The sequence below is a fragment of the Lactuca saligna genome, chromosome 2 (genome assembly GCF_052625555.1).
Source record: "Lactuca saligna cultivar CGN05327 chromosome 2, ASM5262555v1, whole genome shotgun sequence".
Classification (NCBI taxonomy): Eukaryota; Viridiplantae; Streptophyta; class Magnoliopsida; order Asterales; family Asteraceae; genus Lactuca; species Lactuca saligna.
The window spans coordinates 179,011,492-179,027,544 of record NC_136418.1 but is presented as its reverse complement, the minus strand read 5'-3'; the positions used below and the strand labels follow the sequence as shown (position 1 = coordinate 179,027,544).

The window sequence follows — 16,053 nt, the reverse complement described above, 5'->3', positions numbered from 1 at the left end:
AATTAATGATTATTAAAAGAAAAATGGATTGGTCAAAGTTGGGGTTTGATTGTCTCTAACTCTCCATGACCAAAGAGATTACTTACTTTATGTAATTTGGGGAAGGCTTATTCTAATTTGTGGTTACATCCACTTGCGATTCTGAGTTCACAGTTACAAATTTACAATCAAAGAAAGAAGTTATTTTAATCAAATTAGGAGTTCACGATTACAATCAATTAATCAAAGCTAATAAGTGCTAAATGAAATTGTGATTTCTAGTTTAAGAGTTTTCTACCTTATGAGTTATGAATAATCAATTACCTTGAATACTTATTGATTTATGAACAATCAATGTTGTAATCAATTAATCAAATGTGTAACTGCCAAATGAAATTGCGATTTCTAGTTAAGAGTTTTCTACCTTATGAGTTATGAATAATCAATTACCTTGAATGGTTATTGATTGATGAACAATCAATGCTTTTGGAATGCCGTCTACTACGAATTGGTAACCTTCGATGCTTTTATTGAGTAAATACTAATGTTTTCTTTTTGTTCCCTAAATCCTCTACGTGTGGACTAAGGAAAATAATTATCATGGTTTTTAATTTGGGCTGATGCAATTGAATATACTAACAAAAAAAAAAAAAAAAATTGGCCCCTTAAAAAACAAGGCCTTGTGCAATGGCCCTTCTTGCCCCCTCTTACCACCGGCCCTGCATTTCACACAACAAATACAACACAATACAAAATTATATGATTTTCATGTGACATTTCAAATTATAACAAGCACGTTATGAAACCATGTAGTATTTCAAAGAATCAAGTTATTACTATGAATGTTCATTTAAATGTTTAAGTACACAACGTTTATACATGTACATATGTTCATTAATTTGAAACAACTATTTTTATATAAGCGAGTACATTACACTTTTACACACATGTCAAACATACCCAAATTTTATAAACATTATATAACGATATTCATTATGCCTAGAAGTTACCCACAAGTAAGTTAGGGTTGAGAGTTATTCACTATTCACAAACTTTTTAGTATAGGACTTTTTAATGAGACATTACGCTATTCATTAGCCAAGTTTAAACACTTAGCATACTCACACTATTGTAACCGTTAATCTTCGGAGCGAGATAAATATGTATAGATCTATACGGGGTTGACATCCTCACTTGCGGTTACTAGCTACAACCCTCAACCGATCACTTGAAGCGGGTGATAAATGTCTACAATTTTTATTACAACATCCAATGAAGCATTATAGGAGGGTACAGTCAAGTCATATAGCTCGGTTATAGGACTCACTATAAACATTAAATAGAATATATCTCTCTCTTACTACAACCATGAGCTTGGTTGCTTTCAAAACTATTTTAAGTATGGAATTACTTATGTAACAATACAATTTGGTTCTCAAAGATATTCAAAGATTCTTTACAAACATAGTTTTTAAGTGTGGATTTAATTTCATATTCGAAATATTTTTCATAAAAATATTACTAAAAGTTGAAAAATCATACGTTTTCAGCTTATTTTAGCGCAAAAGTTTAACTCTCATTTCACAGAGTTTCATCTACCGGAATTTAATTTTGTATGCATTTTTGTAATCACCGTGACTTGAACATTAAGCGAACACTTTTAGAAAATTTATTAATCGGACACGAGAATCGAGGTATACTTCACAATGTGTGTGTATTCTCAAAAAATCAGTAGACATGTACCTCCTGGAGTTTTGAAAAGATGGAACATATAGAGTCACGTCTTTTATATTTTGTTATATTTTTGTTGTATACAAACAATGAATCAAACAGACGTAAATATTCATATCTCAATGTAATGGTTGTATTTACTTTGATTACTATGATGCAATTGTTGTGATACTACACATGACGTCATCCACCCCTAAACATTTCCGCCGTTTCGGTTTGGGGTGTGACATATGTCGTGGATTAAACTTTCATAAATATATATTAGGTATATGTCAATTTTTAATTTATGATACCAATGCTTAACAAATTAGTAATTTTAAATTTCCTAACGTATTAGTTTAATTATATATATATATATATATATATATATATATATATATATATATATATATATATATATATATATATATAGAGAGAGAGAGAGAGAGAGAGTCAAGATCAAATAAGAAGGAAATTTTTGGTAGGAAGGTAAGAAGTTTTTTTTCTACATATTTTTTTCGCGAACAAACAAAATGAATCATTAGATGATTCATTTGTAAGATGATTCACAAGAAAAAATTCTCAAAAAAACATCTCGATGATTCATTTATACAATGATTTTGTCGTTATTCACTAAAATTGTCATAAAAATGAATTTTTTCTTAATTTACTTAAAAATGAATCATAAAGATGTTTTTTTTTTTGGGAATTGTTTCTTGTGAATCATCTTACAAATGAATCATGTAGTGATTCATTTATTTTGTTCGTCAAAAAATATTTAGAAAAAAAACTTCTTACCTTCCTACAAAAAAAAATTTCTTACCGGATCTATATCCTATATATATATATATATATATATATATATATATATATATATATATATATAGAGAGAGAGAGAGAGAGAGAGAGTTAGGTTCAAATGTTTTTAGAAAGTATTGTGTGCCTAAATGCACCAATGAGAATTCAAGAAATAATAAATAATTAAATAAATCATTTAAGGGTATTCTGGATATTTTTATACTTTTTAATTAAGGAATCATTTAATTGAAATCCTGCAATTAAGGAAATAAAATCAATATTTTTGACCTAGTCTCTCTCTTGCATCTTGTCTTATATTCAAGGAATTACCAAGATGAATAACCGACACCCGACAACACAACCGATCAAGACCTCGATTTCTTCTTTCTTCTTCCGGTCGATGCACACCACGTATAGAAGTAGTCGATCGCTTCTTTTTTTTTTCTGATCGCTTCTTCTGTATTACACATATCAATGAAAGTATGTGGCCACCAACGGAAAAGTAGAATGATTTATTGGAACGCTTTGCAGAAGGGTATGATCAGAACATTCAACAAAAGCCCTAATTTACATTTGTCGATAATCGAGTAAGTTTTTGTTATTTACTCCTCTATTTTCCGTTAGTGTCTAGAGTCATAATGTCTCTGTCTCCTGTTATATAATGAAAATAGTTCATCACTTGATTATTGTCTATAATATTTCCCGATCGATTCCTAAAATGTTATGTAAAGTTGTTTGGATTGTTTAAAGAGGAATTTAGTTACATGTTAGTATCAGTACTTCAATAACAATGAAAAGTTCATCAATCGTTTAGATGGATTGAATTACATCGCTCGATTATTCATTTTAACCTAATTTCGTGATAATCTCATTGTTCTTGTTATCATCATCATCTTCATCCTGATCAACCTACTTTCCCATTCAATCATTTTTTATTTCATCTCAAATCATGTCAAATTATCTAATTCATCTTCTTCAGATCCTTCCTTTGATCATTCTCATCCTTTATATAGCGGGTTCCAAACAATTTGGTGGATCAGAATTTAGGGCTCACCACTTTCCATGTAAACCCACTAAAAAGAGAGTAAAAAAAACCTAATACAAAAGGATTTTGTTATTGCATCTGATGTTTTTTCGATTTTGCTTAGGTTCTAACTCCATAAAAAAAAGGTAAAAAAAGAGAAACTAAAAACAGAAGAGTAAGCAGATAAGTAATAAATGAAGTATATTATGATTATATTCAACAGCATTAACCAATCAAAGTAACAAAAATATATACTCAACTGCGATCAGGATTCCTCCGTACTAACATGAGGTCACCGGCCTACCAAGTAATTTAAGTAATAATTCAACATATATATAAGAATAATCCAAATTTTAGAGGGACTGAAAACGCAACATAATTAAGAATTTGCATGACTAGACTGATTGAATCTACAATTGTACAATCCAAAAGCTCTAGTCCTGCTACAAAATTTTCTACATGCATCAGACGATAATGAAAAAAAAAAGTAAGGCGTTTTGCATGATTTGGTAAAATAGGAAAACATGTGAAACATGTATGGTTCTAAAACCAATTTCATTTCCGAATATATGTGGACCTCCCCTTGTTTTTCCACGTTTGGATCATTATATGCTCAGCTGAATCGACAATTGCATTGAACCACTTTGGTCTTCTTGTTGACAACATGACATATCCTATCAACAATCCAGGTAGGGTGCCACATCCATATCCCAGCATCACCATTTTCCACGTAAAACCACTCTCATCTTCATCTTCATCAACTTCAAACTGTGGAGAACTTGGATGTTCACATTGCTTGGGCAATGGAAACCCACAAAGCCCTAAATTCCCTCCAAAAGAGTTCCCTTCAAATGTGTTGAATTGTGTTCCTTGTGGAATACGTCCCACAAGATGGTTTTGTGAGACATTTAAGACTGCAAGAGTAGTTATGTCTGCAAGACTTTGAGGGATCTCTCCTATGAATTGGTTCCATGATAGGTCCAACGATTCAATCTGTGAGAGATTTCCTAGAGCATGTGGGATCCGACCATTGAGGTTGTTGTGGGAAAAGTTGAGTGCTATCAACGAGTTAAGATTACCAATGATGTTTGGAATCTCTCCTTCAAATTTGTTTCCGGATAGGTTTACAATCGTGTAGTCAACCAGAATTTTTGGAAATGGGAGTTGTTGACCTTTCACCACGACAATGATCGAGTAATACATGCCACCAGTGTTCAAATATTCTGGTTTGGTGTCTTTTCTTACCACATCCTTCATGGCATTGAAGTATTGGAAATATTTCCAAGGGAGATGACCTACAAACCCGTTATCAGATAAGTCGAGAACTTGCAGAAGTGGAAATGATATATTAATCGTAGAAGAGGTTCTAATATGTCCATGGAAATTATTTGATTTGAGAACAAGAACCTGCAACCATGGAAGATATCCTAACCATTCAGGGAATGTGCCATTTAAGTGATTGTTTCCAATATCAAGTACTTTTAAATGTCGACATTCTGACAAAGAAGTGGGCACCTTTCCTTCAAATTGATTGCCCTTCAAAACAATTCCCTCTAATTCTCCAAACTCCACACACACATTTGGAATGGTTCCATGAAAAAGATTGTTCCCCAAATCTATCATCCGAAGAGAGAAGCCGATATTTTCAATGCATTGCGGAATCACTCCATCAAATCTATTATCGGAGATATCAAGATATTCTAGAGTGATCATGTTGCAAATTGAAGGAGGGAATGGTCCTTGAATCTTGTTGGACTGCAAATACAATTGCATTAGTCTATCCGAATGGAACTGTGGCAAACCCGTTATGGAATTATTTGAGAGATCCAAATAAATCAACCCATTTCCTCCTATCTCTCCTGCCCAATCAGGAATGTCGCCCCTTATGTTGTTTCCAGATAGATCTAGACCTCGAAGATTTTTCATGGCTCGTAAGGACTTTGGAAACACATTTAGCTTGCTACACGCCAAATTTAACGTATGGAAATTAGGGTTGACATGGATGGTAGAATTATCGGTGACAACAGATAATCCACTATTAGAGAGATAGAGTGCTTGGAGGTTTGGTAGGCTTGATAACATTGTTTCTAATTCCCATAAACCTCTAAAATTATTCCATGAAAGGTCAAGGTGATTGAGGTTCATGAGCTCGATAAAAGATGGTAGAGTGGAGCCTTTATTCATCTCACCATCAAATTGATTACTCCAAAGGGATAATCTTTTTAATGATCGACACTTGAAGAATTCTGATGGCAAGCCTCCACTAAACATGTTATCACCAAGAAGAACATTTTCTAGAAAGGGAAGAGTAAACAAGAAAGAGGGCAATGTTCCATTAAGCATGTTAGATGCTAAATAAAGAGTAACAAGTTGCCTAAGGTTTACTAGGGAATTGGGAAGTGATCCCACCAAACGACAATGGTAGAGTTGCAAGTATCTCAAGGACTTGAGATAGCCAATTGATTCGGGAATTTCTCCCGAAAAGTTGTTGTAGGAGAGATCCAAGTGTTTCAAAGACTTCAGACGACCAATTGAGTAGGGTATTTCTCCCGAGAAGTTGTTGTATGAGAGATCCAAGTAGTTCAAAGACTTGAGATGGCCAATTGAGTCGGGTATCTCTCCTGATAAGTTTGTGTTTGAGAGATCTAACCACTTGAGAGGCATGTTAATGCTCGTGTTAACTTTGGGCAATGGACCAATGAGGTAATCATTATGTGACAAGTCAAGTATTTCCAAATATTGAATACTGAAGATATCACAAGGTAACTTTCCTCGCAAACCAGTGTTACAAAGATTGAGGGATTTTAGAGAAGAGGAGATGTTAAGACAAGTGGGTAATACCCAACCTGTATGAACATTGGTGATCACGAGCTCTCTCAAATGAGTTGAATTTCGGAGGAGAGTGTTTAAAACAGAAGGTCGAATTCGTAAGCCAGTGTTCCAATTTTGAGAAAGATCAAGAGAAACCAGTTTAGGAAGAAATAAGATTTCAGAAGAAATTTCACCGATAAACCCACATTGAGAGATGTTGAGATGTGTGAGACTATTAGAAAATCTGCCAATTTCACGTGGAAGTTTGGAATCAGTAAAATCATTGTAAGCAAGGTTGAGTGTTTGGAGATGAGGTAGGTGAAAGAGGGTGGTGTTAGGATGGATATTACCTCTTAGCATGCCACAACTCAGGTCCATTCCGATAACATCACCAGTAATGTAGTTACAGGTGACACCATTCCACTTGCAACAATCTGTATTCTTAATCCAGTTCATGATAGGACTAAGCTGATTGTGACACTCCCAAGCATGAGATGAGTCATTGATGGAGGAAAGGTTTTCTTTAAATTGAAGCAAAGCAGAGGCCTGTTGAGTAGAGCATTTGTGAGTGTTATTGATAAAAGAAGAAGAGGAAGCAGAAAAAGAGACGAAAAACAAGAGAAGGGAAAAAGAGAGAAGCCACTTTGAACCAATCATTCTCTTAAATTGCTATAAACATTCATACTTGATACAAGTTTATATATATGATCATAGCGATATTATGAGAATATTCTTAGAATTCCGTTCACACTTTTGAAGGAAGACTTGGGTTGTGCTGGTATTGTGATTTGTGGGCCTTGTTTATTTATATTTTCCTGTCTTATTGTGTTAAATTTCCGTGTAATTGACAAAACATTAAAATATAATTTTTTTATGGAACTTGTAGCAAACTATGTCGATTAGGTTTTAAGTCTTTGTAGTCCACTAATATTATATCACAACCCAAAACTCACTCACATATTCACTTTGGACTTATGTAATTTGTTGAGTATCTACGAGTATTTAAATTTCGTAGGTAATCTCCATCCAATACATTGAACTTTTAAGAGTTCCAATTGATCGCCATATTCTATTAAATTGTGTAGTTTATTGGATTGCTACAACATCCTATTTTTAATCATTTATTTTCTTTAACAAATCCATAATTTTATAAATGAGTAATATTGTATATGTATATCCTTCAATAACGTTAAAAATCTTACATGTGTATAATATACAATAAACGTGCAAAATAAAACACATCGATAGTTAAATTTGTGATTTAACTATAAGGTCATCTCTAAAGCATGTTATATCAACTATTATACAATATTCTTGGTTGAATTAAATTAAATTATAATTAATTAAATCCATGGTTTAATCAAATAAAAATAAAACAACGATTAAATAACAAAATGTGGCTAATCAAATTTATGGTTTCATATAATTTTACATAAGGGTCCCACCGTTAATTTGGTTGAATACTTTGAACCATTCAATGGGAATTAATCCCCCCCTCCCCCACTATTCAACTCAACTCATTGCCAAATATGCAAATGAATTGAAACTCTTTATCAACAAAGTTCTTGTAGCCATTATATCATCACATCAAGAAGGGTAAGGCATAACACTCACGAAAGAGTGAAAAAGAAAGGAACTCTTTATCACTTGTCACAAAGATTTTATCTATTTTGTCGAAAATGATAATTCATAGGATAGATTATAGTCCAGCAATAAAATAAAATAAAAACAAGAAGATTCTAATTGTCAATTACTCTAAAGCAACATTCTGAAATGATTTTTTTTTTTTAAAAAAAACTTATGGTCTTTTTCCAAGTAATTTAACGAGCTCTTATCTATATTGTGTGATCCAAAGGTACATGTGAATGGAAGACTTTGAAATTTGGTGAGTAGGCCCTCAATTAGGTATTTGTGCAAAATTTTCAAATTTCATTTCAATAATGGTAACAACACGATGAAAGTATCAATGAAGCTTCTTTCAATAAGGACGCAGAATGAAAGCAAGAATAATGTAAGTATTTACAGAGAATTGTTTATTGAAATTCAAGGTGCCTATAAAGGGTTACAAAATCCAATTGTTAACTCACATTGTAAAAATGCACCAGCAATGTATTTACAAGCAGGAAATAAACATGAGACTTAAGAGATTGGTATGATTGGTGATTATGAGGATAATTAACCTGCAGTAACCATAACAAATAGAAATATCAAATAAGAACAATGAAATTTACAAAAAGGCATAGTCATTTATCTCCCTTGAAATTAAGTAACTGTTAGCAAAATAACATAAATCCTTTTGTATACTATTAATTCATAAACGAACCTTTATTTCTCTTCCTTTTGTTGTTTATAACTTTTAAAAGTCTGATGGTTTTTTAAAACATCGATCAAAGTTTAGTGTTAGCGAAGTCGATTTTGTGTTTCCTACCCATTATCTGTAGTTGACATAAAAAGAAGTCAATACATATTTATGAAAGACAAACAGGCAACAAGTTGCGCCGCTAGCTCTTTCTGGATTGTAAAACTATTTCTTTTGAAAACAAAATCTGTGGATCTATGAGATATAACATTATTATGCATGATCCGTTGGACTCTGTTGAAGAGCTCCACCACCTTTGGTGCGAGAAACCCAAAGGTGTCAAATGCGAAAGATACAAAAACATGTGGATTTTCAATATATGAATTCTCGTGTTTTGTCACTTTGCATGTGGCGGCTTTCAAAGCATCATGTCCCACTATGAAACCTCCACTCCTCAAACCCACGAAAGGGGAGACCCAGTAAGATCCACACAAGCGTGCTTCCTTCCTACCCATCCAAAGACCAAAATTTCAGCCGACCTGAGTATGGATATTCCATGCAGCGGGTCAATCAAAAAGTTCACAACCGCTTCTTTCTTGATGAAAATACTAGCACACCGACAGCCATCAACTAGAACATGCCTAACCACATCATGTCAGTATTAGAATCCATGTAACCCTCTATAATGAACTTCAAGTTCCCCAAAGGTGTCCAAACATACCTAGCGGAAAACTGGGCATATCTCGTCAATCGGGAATAGAGGAATCATGAGGCGATATCGAAGAATAGTACGGTATTCCACAAGAGAGATATCTTGGTCGAGGCCATCAATAAGAATAGTAAGCAACAAATTCTAAGTATGAGGTGCTCGAAGACACTCAAAAACTATTTTCTATCTAACAGACATATCCATATCGATTTCCATATCTTTGAGGATTTTGCTAAAAAGGGCTCACACCAATGCTTTTTGGGATTTAAGTGGGGGTGGTGTCCTTATTAGTGAAATCGCTATAGTCAAATCCCGAAATCGTATCACGAAGAAGAGTCAAAGCACAAAGGTAATTAGAGTCCATACCATATATGCCACTACCATGTAAGATATGGTCTTGTAATGTCCAAGATTGGGCCCTCGAGGCTACAAATGTGTAGGACGAAACCTCGTATGCCGAGTACAAACCCAAACCACCGAATACACCTTTGTCAAAGAACAAAGCTACCTCCTTTATGTACGCAGGTTGAAATGTCCTTAAACAAAAAAAAAAGTTTCGTAATGCCCATACATGACCGAAGCAAAAGGAGCTCACTCTATGAGTCACATAGTTGTGAAAGAAAACTCATCAAACCAACAACATTGACAGCTCTCTTCATAGCCAACCCACTAATAAACCCCGTGTATCTACTACTACCCCCCCCCCCCCCCAAGGAGTTTCACCCCCAAAGACAGTCTCCTTATATTAGTTGGTAATAAATTGGCATGAAGTTTCCTAGCATCACACGATGGCCAAAAAATCTTTGTTTTCTTAATATTTAGCTCAAGACCCAAGCATGGGCCATTCACCTGAATAATGTTCAGCACTCTAGCCATATCCTTTGAAACTCCAATGATAGTCCCATCATCTAGATACCAATTGTCTCTAATCTTATGCATTAGTGAGTGCAAAACAAAGGCAAAAAAGTAAACATCCTAAAGGGTCGCCTTGCAGCACCCCAATGGCAGACTATATATGCTTATCTCCAATGTAAAGTCTCGTTGCTTGCCAATATAAGAAATACACCTACAAATAAATAGAAGGGACATCCTCCTAACATCGTGAAGTAAAGTTGGTCTATTCACCAGGTTAAAGGCATTCGAGAAATCCATTGTAAGCATAGCAAGAGACCCATCATCCCGGTGTTCACTAAACACCCTATTGGCATTGTGTAACACATCCTCAGCACCCACGGATACACCGGCCCCAAACTAAAAATATTTAGGAACTTGGCCATCTCTTTACCCACAACTTTCATAGCAACCTTGGAAACCAAACGTCTCCATATAATACCTACTACAATTGGTCGGATCCCATTCTCTAGTCTAATGAGAGGCGTGAGAGGAGTGGATGCATCAAACTCTACCAAAATAGATGGACATTTCTCCACTAACCATAAATTAACCATTGTAGTGATAGCACATAGGAGATATGTGGCTATATCCAACCCTTCTCCACAAAAAGAATCTAGAATATGTTGAGCCCTTAAGCCATCTCTCCTACATGAAATTCCTTTAGGGAAAGATTTAATGCAGCTAAGCACACTCAATCTCTGTTACAAGGGGAGGTTCAAAAAATATGGGGCTCAACATGGATGTGGTGACCTGAAAGGGTGCTTATCCTCCAAAGCTTTAATAGTATCACCATTGTATGTCGCAACATCAGAGGAGCATAACACTTTCACTGTTGCGGTAAAATGCCTATTTGCTACCTTACGAAGGCGCTACATGATGTTGGTGTTACTCGATGTTGTATTCTTCTGAAAGATGCCTCCACCCTGTCCCATTAACCCCACCCCGAAACCGTTTAACATTTTTTTAACTTCAAGATAGAACTTTGTTGTAAGGATTTCCTATTCCCAGACCTGCATTCTTGTCTATTCTTGAGCATAAACACCTACAACGTATAATGAGGAAGAAGTAACAGACTAATCCATGCATCAACAAAAGTGGGTTGGGCAATTACCTTGTAAAGAAATGTTCTCAAAGCCTAAAAGAAAGCGAGGCGGAAACTATGGGGGATACTTTTAACAGTAGTGATAGGTGCTTTAAGAACATGATCAAGAAGCCCAACATCCAAATCCAAACGCTTAATAACGTGTGTCGCAACCTCTTTGGTGGACGGATTTGAAATACTGACAATGTAACTACTCAAGTCGCCAGCCCTTGTAAAAAAACGAACAAGACCTTCCAAATGATGACAAGCATGACCAGTAGCATGTAAAGTCATATACTTCCTACACATCTATTGACCAAAAGCCTTCAATGATTCCTCCACCACCATAAATAATCCTTCATCGGTAGAAAGAGCTTCATGCAAAACACATTTACGATCTTTAGTTAAGAGATGATGCCTTTTGAGGTGCAAAATCAAACGGAAAACCCCTTACTTCCAACTTCACCATTTGGGCAACAATGGAAGCTTTCGAACAAGCACAGGAAAATATCATTCGAAATTATAGAAGAAGCCAGAAAAGAAAGCAAGCCTCGAGATGAAGCTTAACCTATGATGCCGAAATTTAAAGGAGAAAAAGGAAATGGCACACCAACATACTATTGGTGTACACAAAAACAACTCAAACTAAACAAGCTACATTATCCTGAAGACAAGGTATTAAATTGAGAAAAAACCGGCTTAGGCATTTTATCAAACACTTGGAGGGCAAAATAAAGGGCTCATGGGAATTCCATCTTCTTCCAGTGAACCAACAATCCAAAAAACCTCCATATAGTTAAAAAAAATAGGTCAAAAACAAGAATTTGTTTATGTTCATTCTTCTGCAGAATTGTGATTGCTAGCACAAACCAACCAGTTCGACGGTTTCATTCTTGATTCCTTCCAAGCTAAGCACCATATCACCAGCCATCTTCGACATCGGTGAACGAAAACAATATAGGTAAGGTAGCTTGACTCTCGGATGATTCATTTCCGTTTATTCGTAAATTTCAAAAGGAAGTGGAGGCATTGAGAAGTAAAAAAGAAAGGGAAGATTGCTTAACCATCCAAGGGAATGTACCATTTGGATTGCCTAACCTTTGAGTATTGCCATTTTGACATTTAGACAAGGAACTTAAGACCTCTCCCTGTAATTGATTTTCATTCAGAACAAGACCTTCTAATATTCCACAGTGCTAATATACATTTGGGTTGGTGCCATGAAAATGATTGTTCTCTATATTGATAACCTTAACATAAGAGATAATATTTGAAAAGCATTGTGGAATTACTCCATTAAACCTATTATAGGACATATCCAGAGCGTATAGATTTCTCATATTGTGTATTGATGAAGGGAATGGTCCTTGAATCTAGTTGGACTTGACATTCAAATACATTAGAGATGAGCTGATTTTTTCCAAACATTGTGAAATCTTTCAACCAAAGCTATTATCAGACAACACAAGAACTTGTAGAATGCTCATGTTGCAAATTGATGGAGGAATTGGTCCTTTAATCATGTTAGATTGTAGATATAGGAGGTGAAATCTATCCCATTGAAAGTGTGGCAAGCCTTTTATGTAGTTATTTGAAAGATCCAACTCGTCCAACCAGTTTGCCCCTATCTCCCCTGCCCACTCAGGAATGTGTGCGTGTATGTCGTTATTAGAAAGATCTAATATCTCAAGTTTCTTTATTTTCTTTTAAGGTATGGGGAAACACAATTACCCTTCAAGATGCCAAATCTAAGTACCAAAAAGCAGGATTGACATAGCTGGTAGAATGGTTGTTAGTGATAATCGATAAGCCACTATTACCAAGGCCAAATACTTGAAGGTTCAGTAGGCTTAATAACAATTTATACAAATCCATAAACCTATGAAATTATTCAATGAAAGGACATTGGAAGTGAGTTTTTTTAGTTTGATAAATGACGATGTATTGGAGTCTTGATTAATCGTGCCATCAAAGTGATTGTTAATAAGGAATACTCTCTTTAATGATCCACAGTTGAACAATTCTTTCGGTAAGCCTCCACTAAACATGTTATTACCAACAAAATCGTCTTCTAGAAAGGGAAGAGTAAATAAGGAAAAAGGCAATGTTCCGTTAAGTATGTTATCTGATAAGCGGATAGTAGTAAGGCGGCTAAGGTTAACTAGGGATTTGGGAAGAGACCCTGTGAAACCACAAGAAGAGAGATCCAAGTAGTTCAATGAATTGAGATAGCCTATCGAATCGGGTATCTCTACGGATAAGTTGGTGGATTAGAGATCCAACCACTTAGATGGATGCTAATGCTTTGGTTAATCGTGAAACCAGTGAGGTTATTATTGTGTTACAAGTCAAGTATTTCCGAATATTTAATATTGAAGATATTATTTGGTAATTTCCCTTGCAATCCATTATTGCTAAGATCAAGTGATTTCAAACTACATTGGTTTATTATAACTTGTGGCAATGGCCCAAGAATGTCATTGTTTCATAAGTAAAGTTTTTCCAAATATTGAAGACTGAAGATGTTACAAGGTAAGTTCCCATGCAAACCATTGCGGCTAAGAACGAGCGATTTTAGGGAAGAAGATATATTAAGATAAGTCGGTAAAGCCCAACCTATATCAACACCAGAAATCAATAGCTCTCTCAAATGAGTAGAATTTTGTAGCAAGTTATTCAAAACATAAGATTGAATCCGCAATCTAGCATTCATAGAAAGGTCAAGCAAAACCAATTTACGAAGAAATTTCTCTAGTAAACGCGGATGCAGAGATGTTGAGATGTGTGAGAATACTAGGAAACTTGGTAAGATTACGTGTATATCATTGTAAGCGAGGTTGAGTCTTTGTAGATAAGGGAGGGGAAAGAGGGTGGTGTTAGGGAGGATAATACCTTGTAGCATACCACAACTAAGGTCGATATCGATACTATTACCAATAAAGTAATTGCAGATGACACCATCCCACTTACAACAATCTGTATTCTTGTTACAATTCATCATGATTGGATAATAGCGAGAACCAAGCTGATCTTACATTCTGAAGCATAATATGTGTCATTGATGGAGGAAAGGTTTTTCTTAAACTGAAGCAAAGCAAATGCCTGATCAGTAGAGCATTTACTGGTGTTATTGAAAAAAGAAGAGGAAGAAGCAGAAGCAAAGAAGAAAAGGGAAAGAAATAATGAGATGAACAACTTTGAATCATCCATCGTCTTTATTTATTGTAATCATTCACTTGCCTGACTTATATATACATTATCATGTCATTGTTATATACTAGAATTTGCTAGGAGTTACTTTCACGGACCATTGACATTTTCCACCTTCCCACCTCATGGAGTCATGGTGTAGTCAACATCTATTGTTTGGTCTAAATATATTTCATAATAATACCTTGCACCTAAGGACTTGAATTGTGATTTTGGAGCTCTTTAATTTGTTAAATATGAGATCATTTAATAATTTTTTTTCTACGCTTACTTTAACTTCTTATCCGAATCATACTGAACCAACTAAGGAACTTACACTAACAAACTTAACATCTTTTCTTTATCATCTTTAGCTAATTTAGAATTTGATAGACGGTGTTACATCAAGTTGAAGGTTGAAATTTCACATAAGAAAACTGCCCTGCTGTACACTCACTGTCCATGAAATTCTGGTCCAAAATTTACTGGTAGATGATTTGACTCAAAGAAACAAGATGTCTTGAAACTGGAGGGTGGGGCCTTAGCTTTTAACTTCTTATGCATTTTTTCAAAATTGGAGATAATATAACAGAAGACATATAGTATTTGTAGATATTTTCCAAATGGACCTCTACTTTTATTTTCTTATTTGTTTTTGTATCAGTGAAACATCTTCCAGCTATATATTAGTACTGATGTCGTTACAATCCAACAGGTTAATACTTGTCAACTAAAGAATTCACTTAAGGTATGTAGACTTTTCAAGTCAAGTAACACATGAACTTACATCGACAAATAGATTATAGAGAAACAAATAAGTTAAAATATGCAACCCAATATCATATTATATATGTTAATAATATGTTGTATACAAACTAATATCGAGGGTGGTGGGTGTGTGGGAGAGATGATGATATTTTTGTTATGATTTTATAAATCATGGCTAAAATAAAAAAAGAGGTGGAGGGCATTTTTATCTTTTTAATCAAACATACCCTTAATCAAAGAATGTCAGTAGAATGCAAAATTTAATGGAATTCATTTGATTTTGTCAACCAAACACAATTAATTCTATCACGTTATATAAGGAAGGTCATGAGGTGTGGAATGGATGATGACTAATATTGTCCACATACAAGACCAAAGATGGCATCATGGGCTATGAGCTTTGATTCGCAAGTTTCGTACAACCAATCAGGAAAACAACATAAAACTTCCTTCACCAAACATAAAAAGAAGTAACAAACGGAATAAATGTCATCATTACATGCTCTAATTAGTAAATCTAAACCTACAAAAAGCATACTGTTAGATGATTGCATCAGGAAACAGCGATGTTGAACAAAATAAGAAGACGATAAGCAAAAAGTAACTGGGAGAATGCAACCTAGGGAATTTGTGGACGGCCACGCTAGTTGAAGTGGGGAAGTTAAAGTAGCATAGAGCTTGATTGTACAACACCAAATCTCTAAATCACACACATAGATTGTCGCACTTTCAAATTAGTTGGTTATTGCTACTTATTTCTCAAATCAACAACTCACATGATATACCTAGTC

General features: G+C 34.7%; 1 protein-coding gene across 1 annotated transcript; it reads right to left on the bottom strand.

Moving 5' to 3' along the window:
- Window positions 1-3,843: 3,843 nt before the first annotated feature.
- Window positions 3,844-7,009, bottom strand: LOC145028328 (receptor-like protein 7). The gene has a single exon (XM_078977005.1). The coding sequence runs from the start codon at window positions 6,977-6,979 to the stop codon at window positions 4,067-4,069; it is 2,913 nt and encodes a 970-aa protein (XP_078833131.1). The 5' UTR covers window positions 6,980-7,009; the 3' UTR covers window positions 3,844-4,066.
- Window positions 7,010-16,053: the final 9,044 nt, after the last annotated feature.

Excerpts from the sequence above, each read along its gene's own strand:
- LOC145028328 (XM_078977005.1), bottom strand. The coding sequence starts at position 6,979 with ATGATTGGTTCAAAGTGGCTTCTCTCTTTTTCCCTTCTCTTGTTTTTC.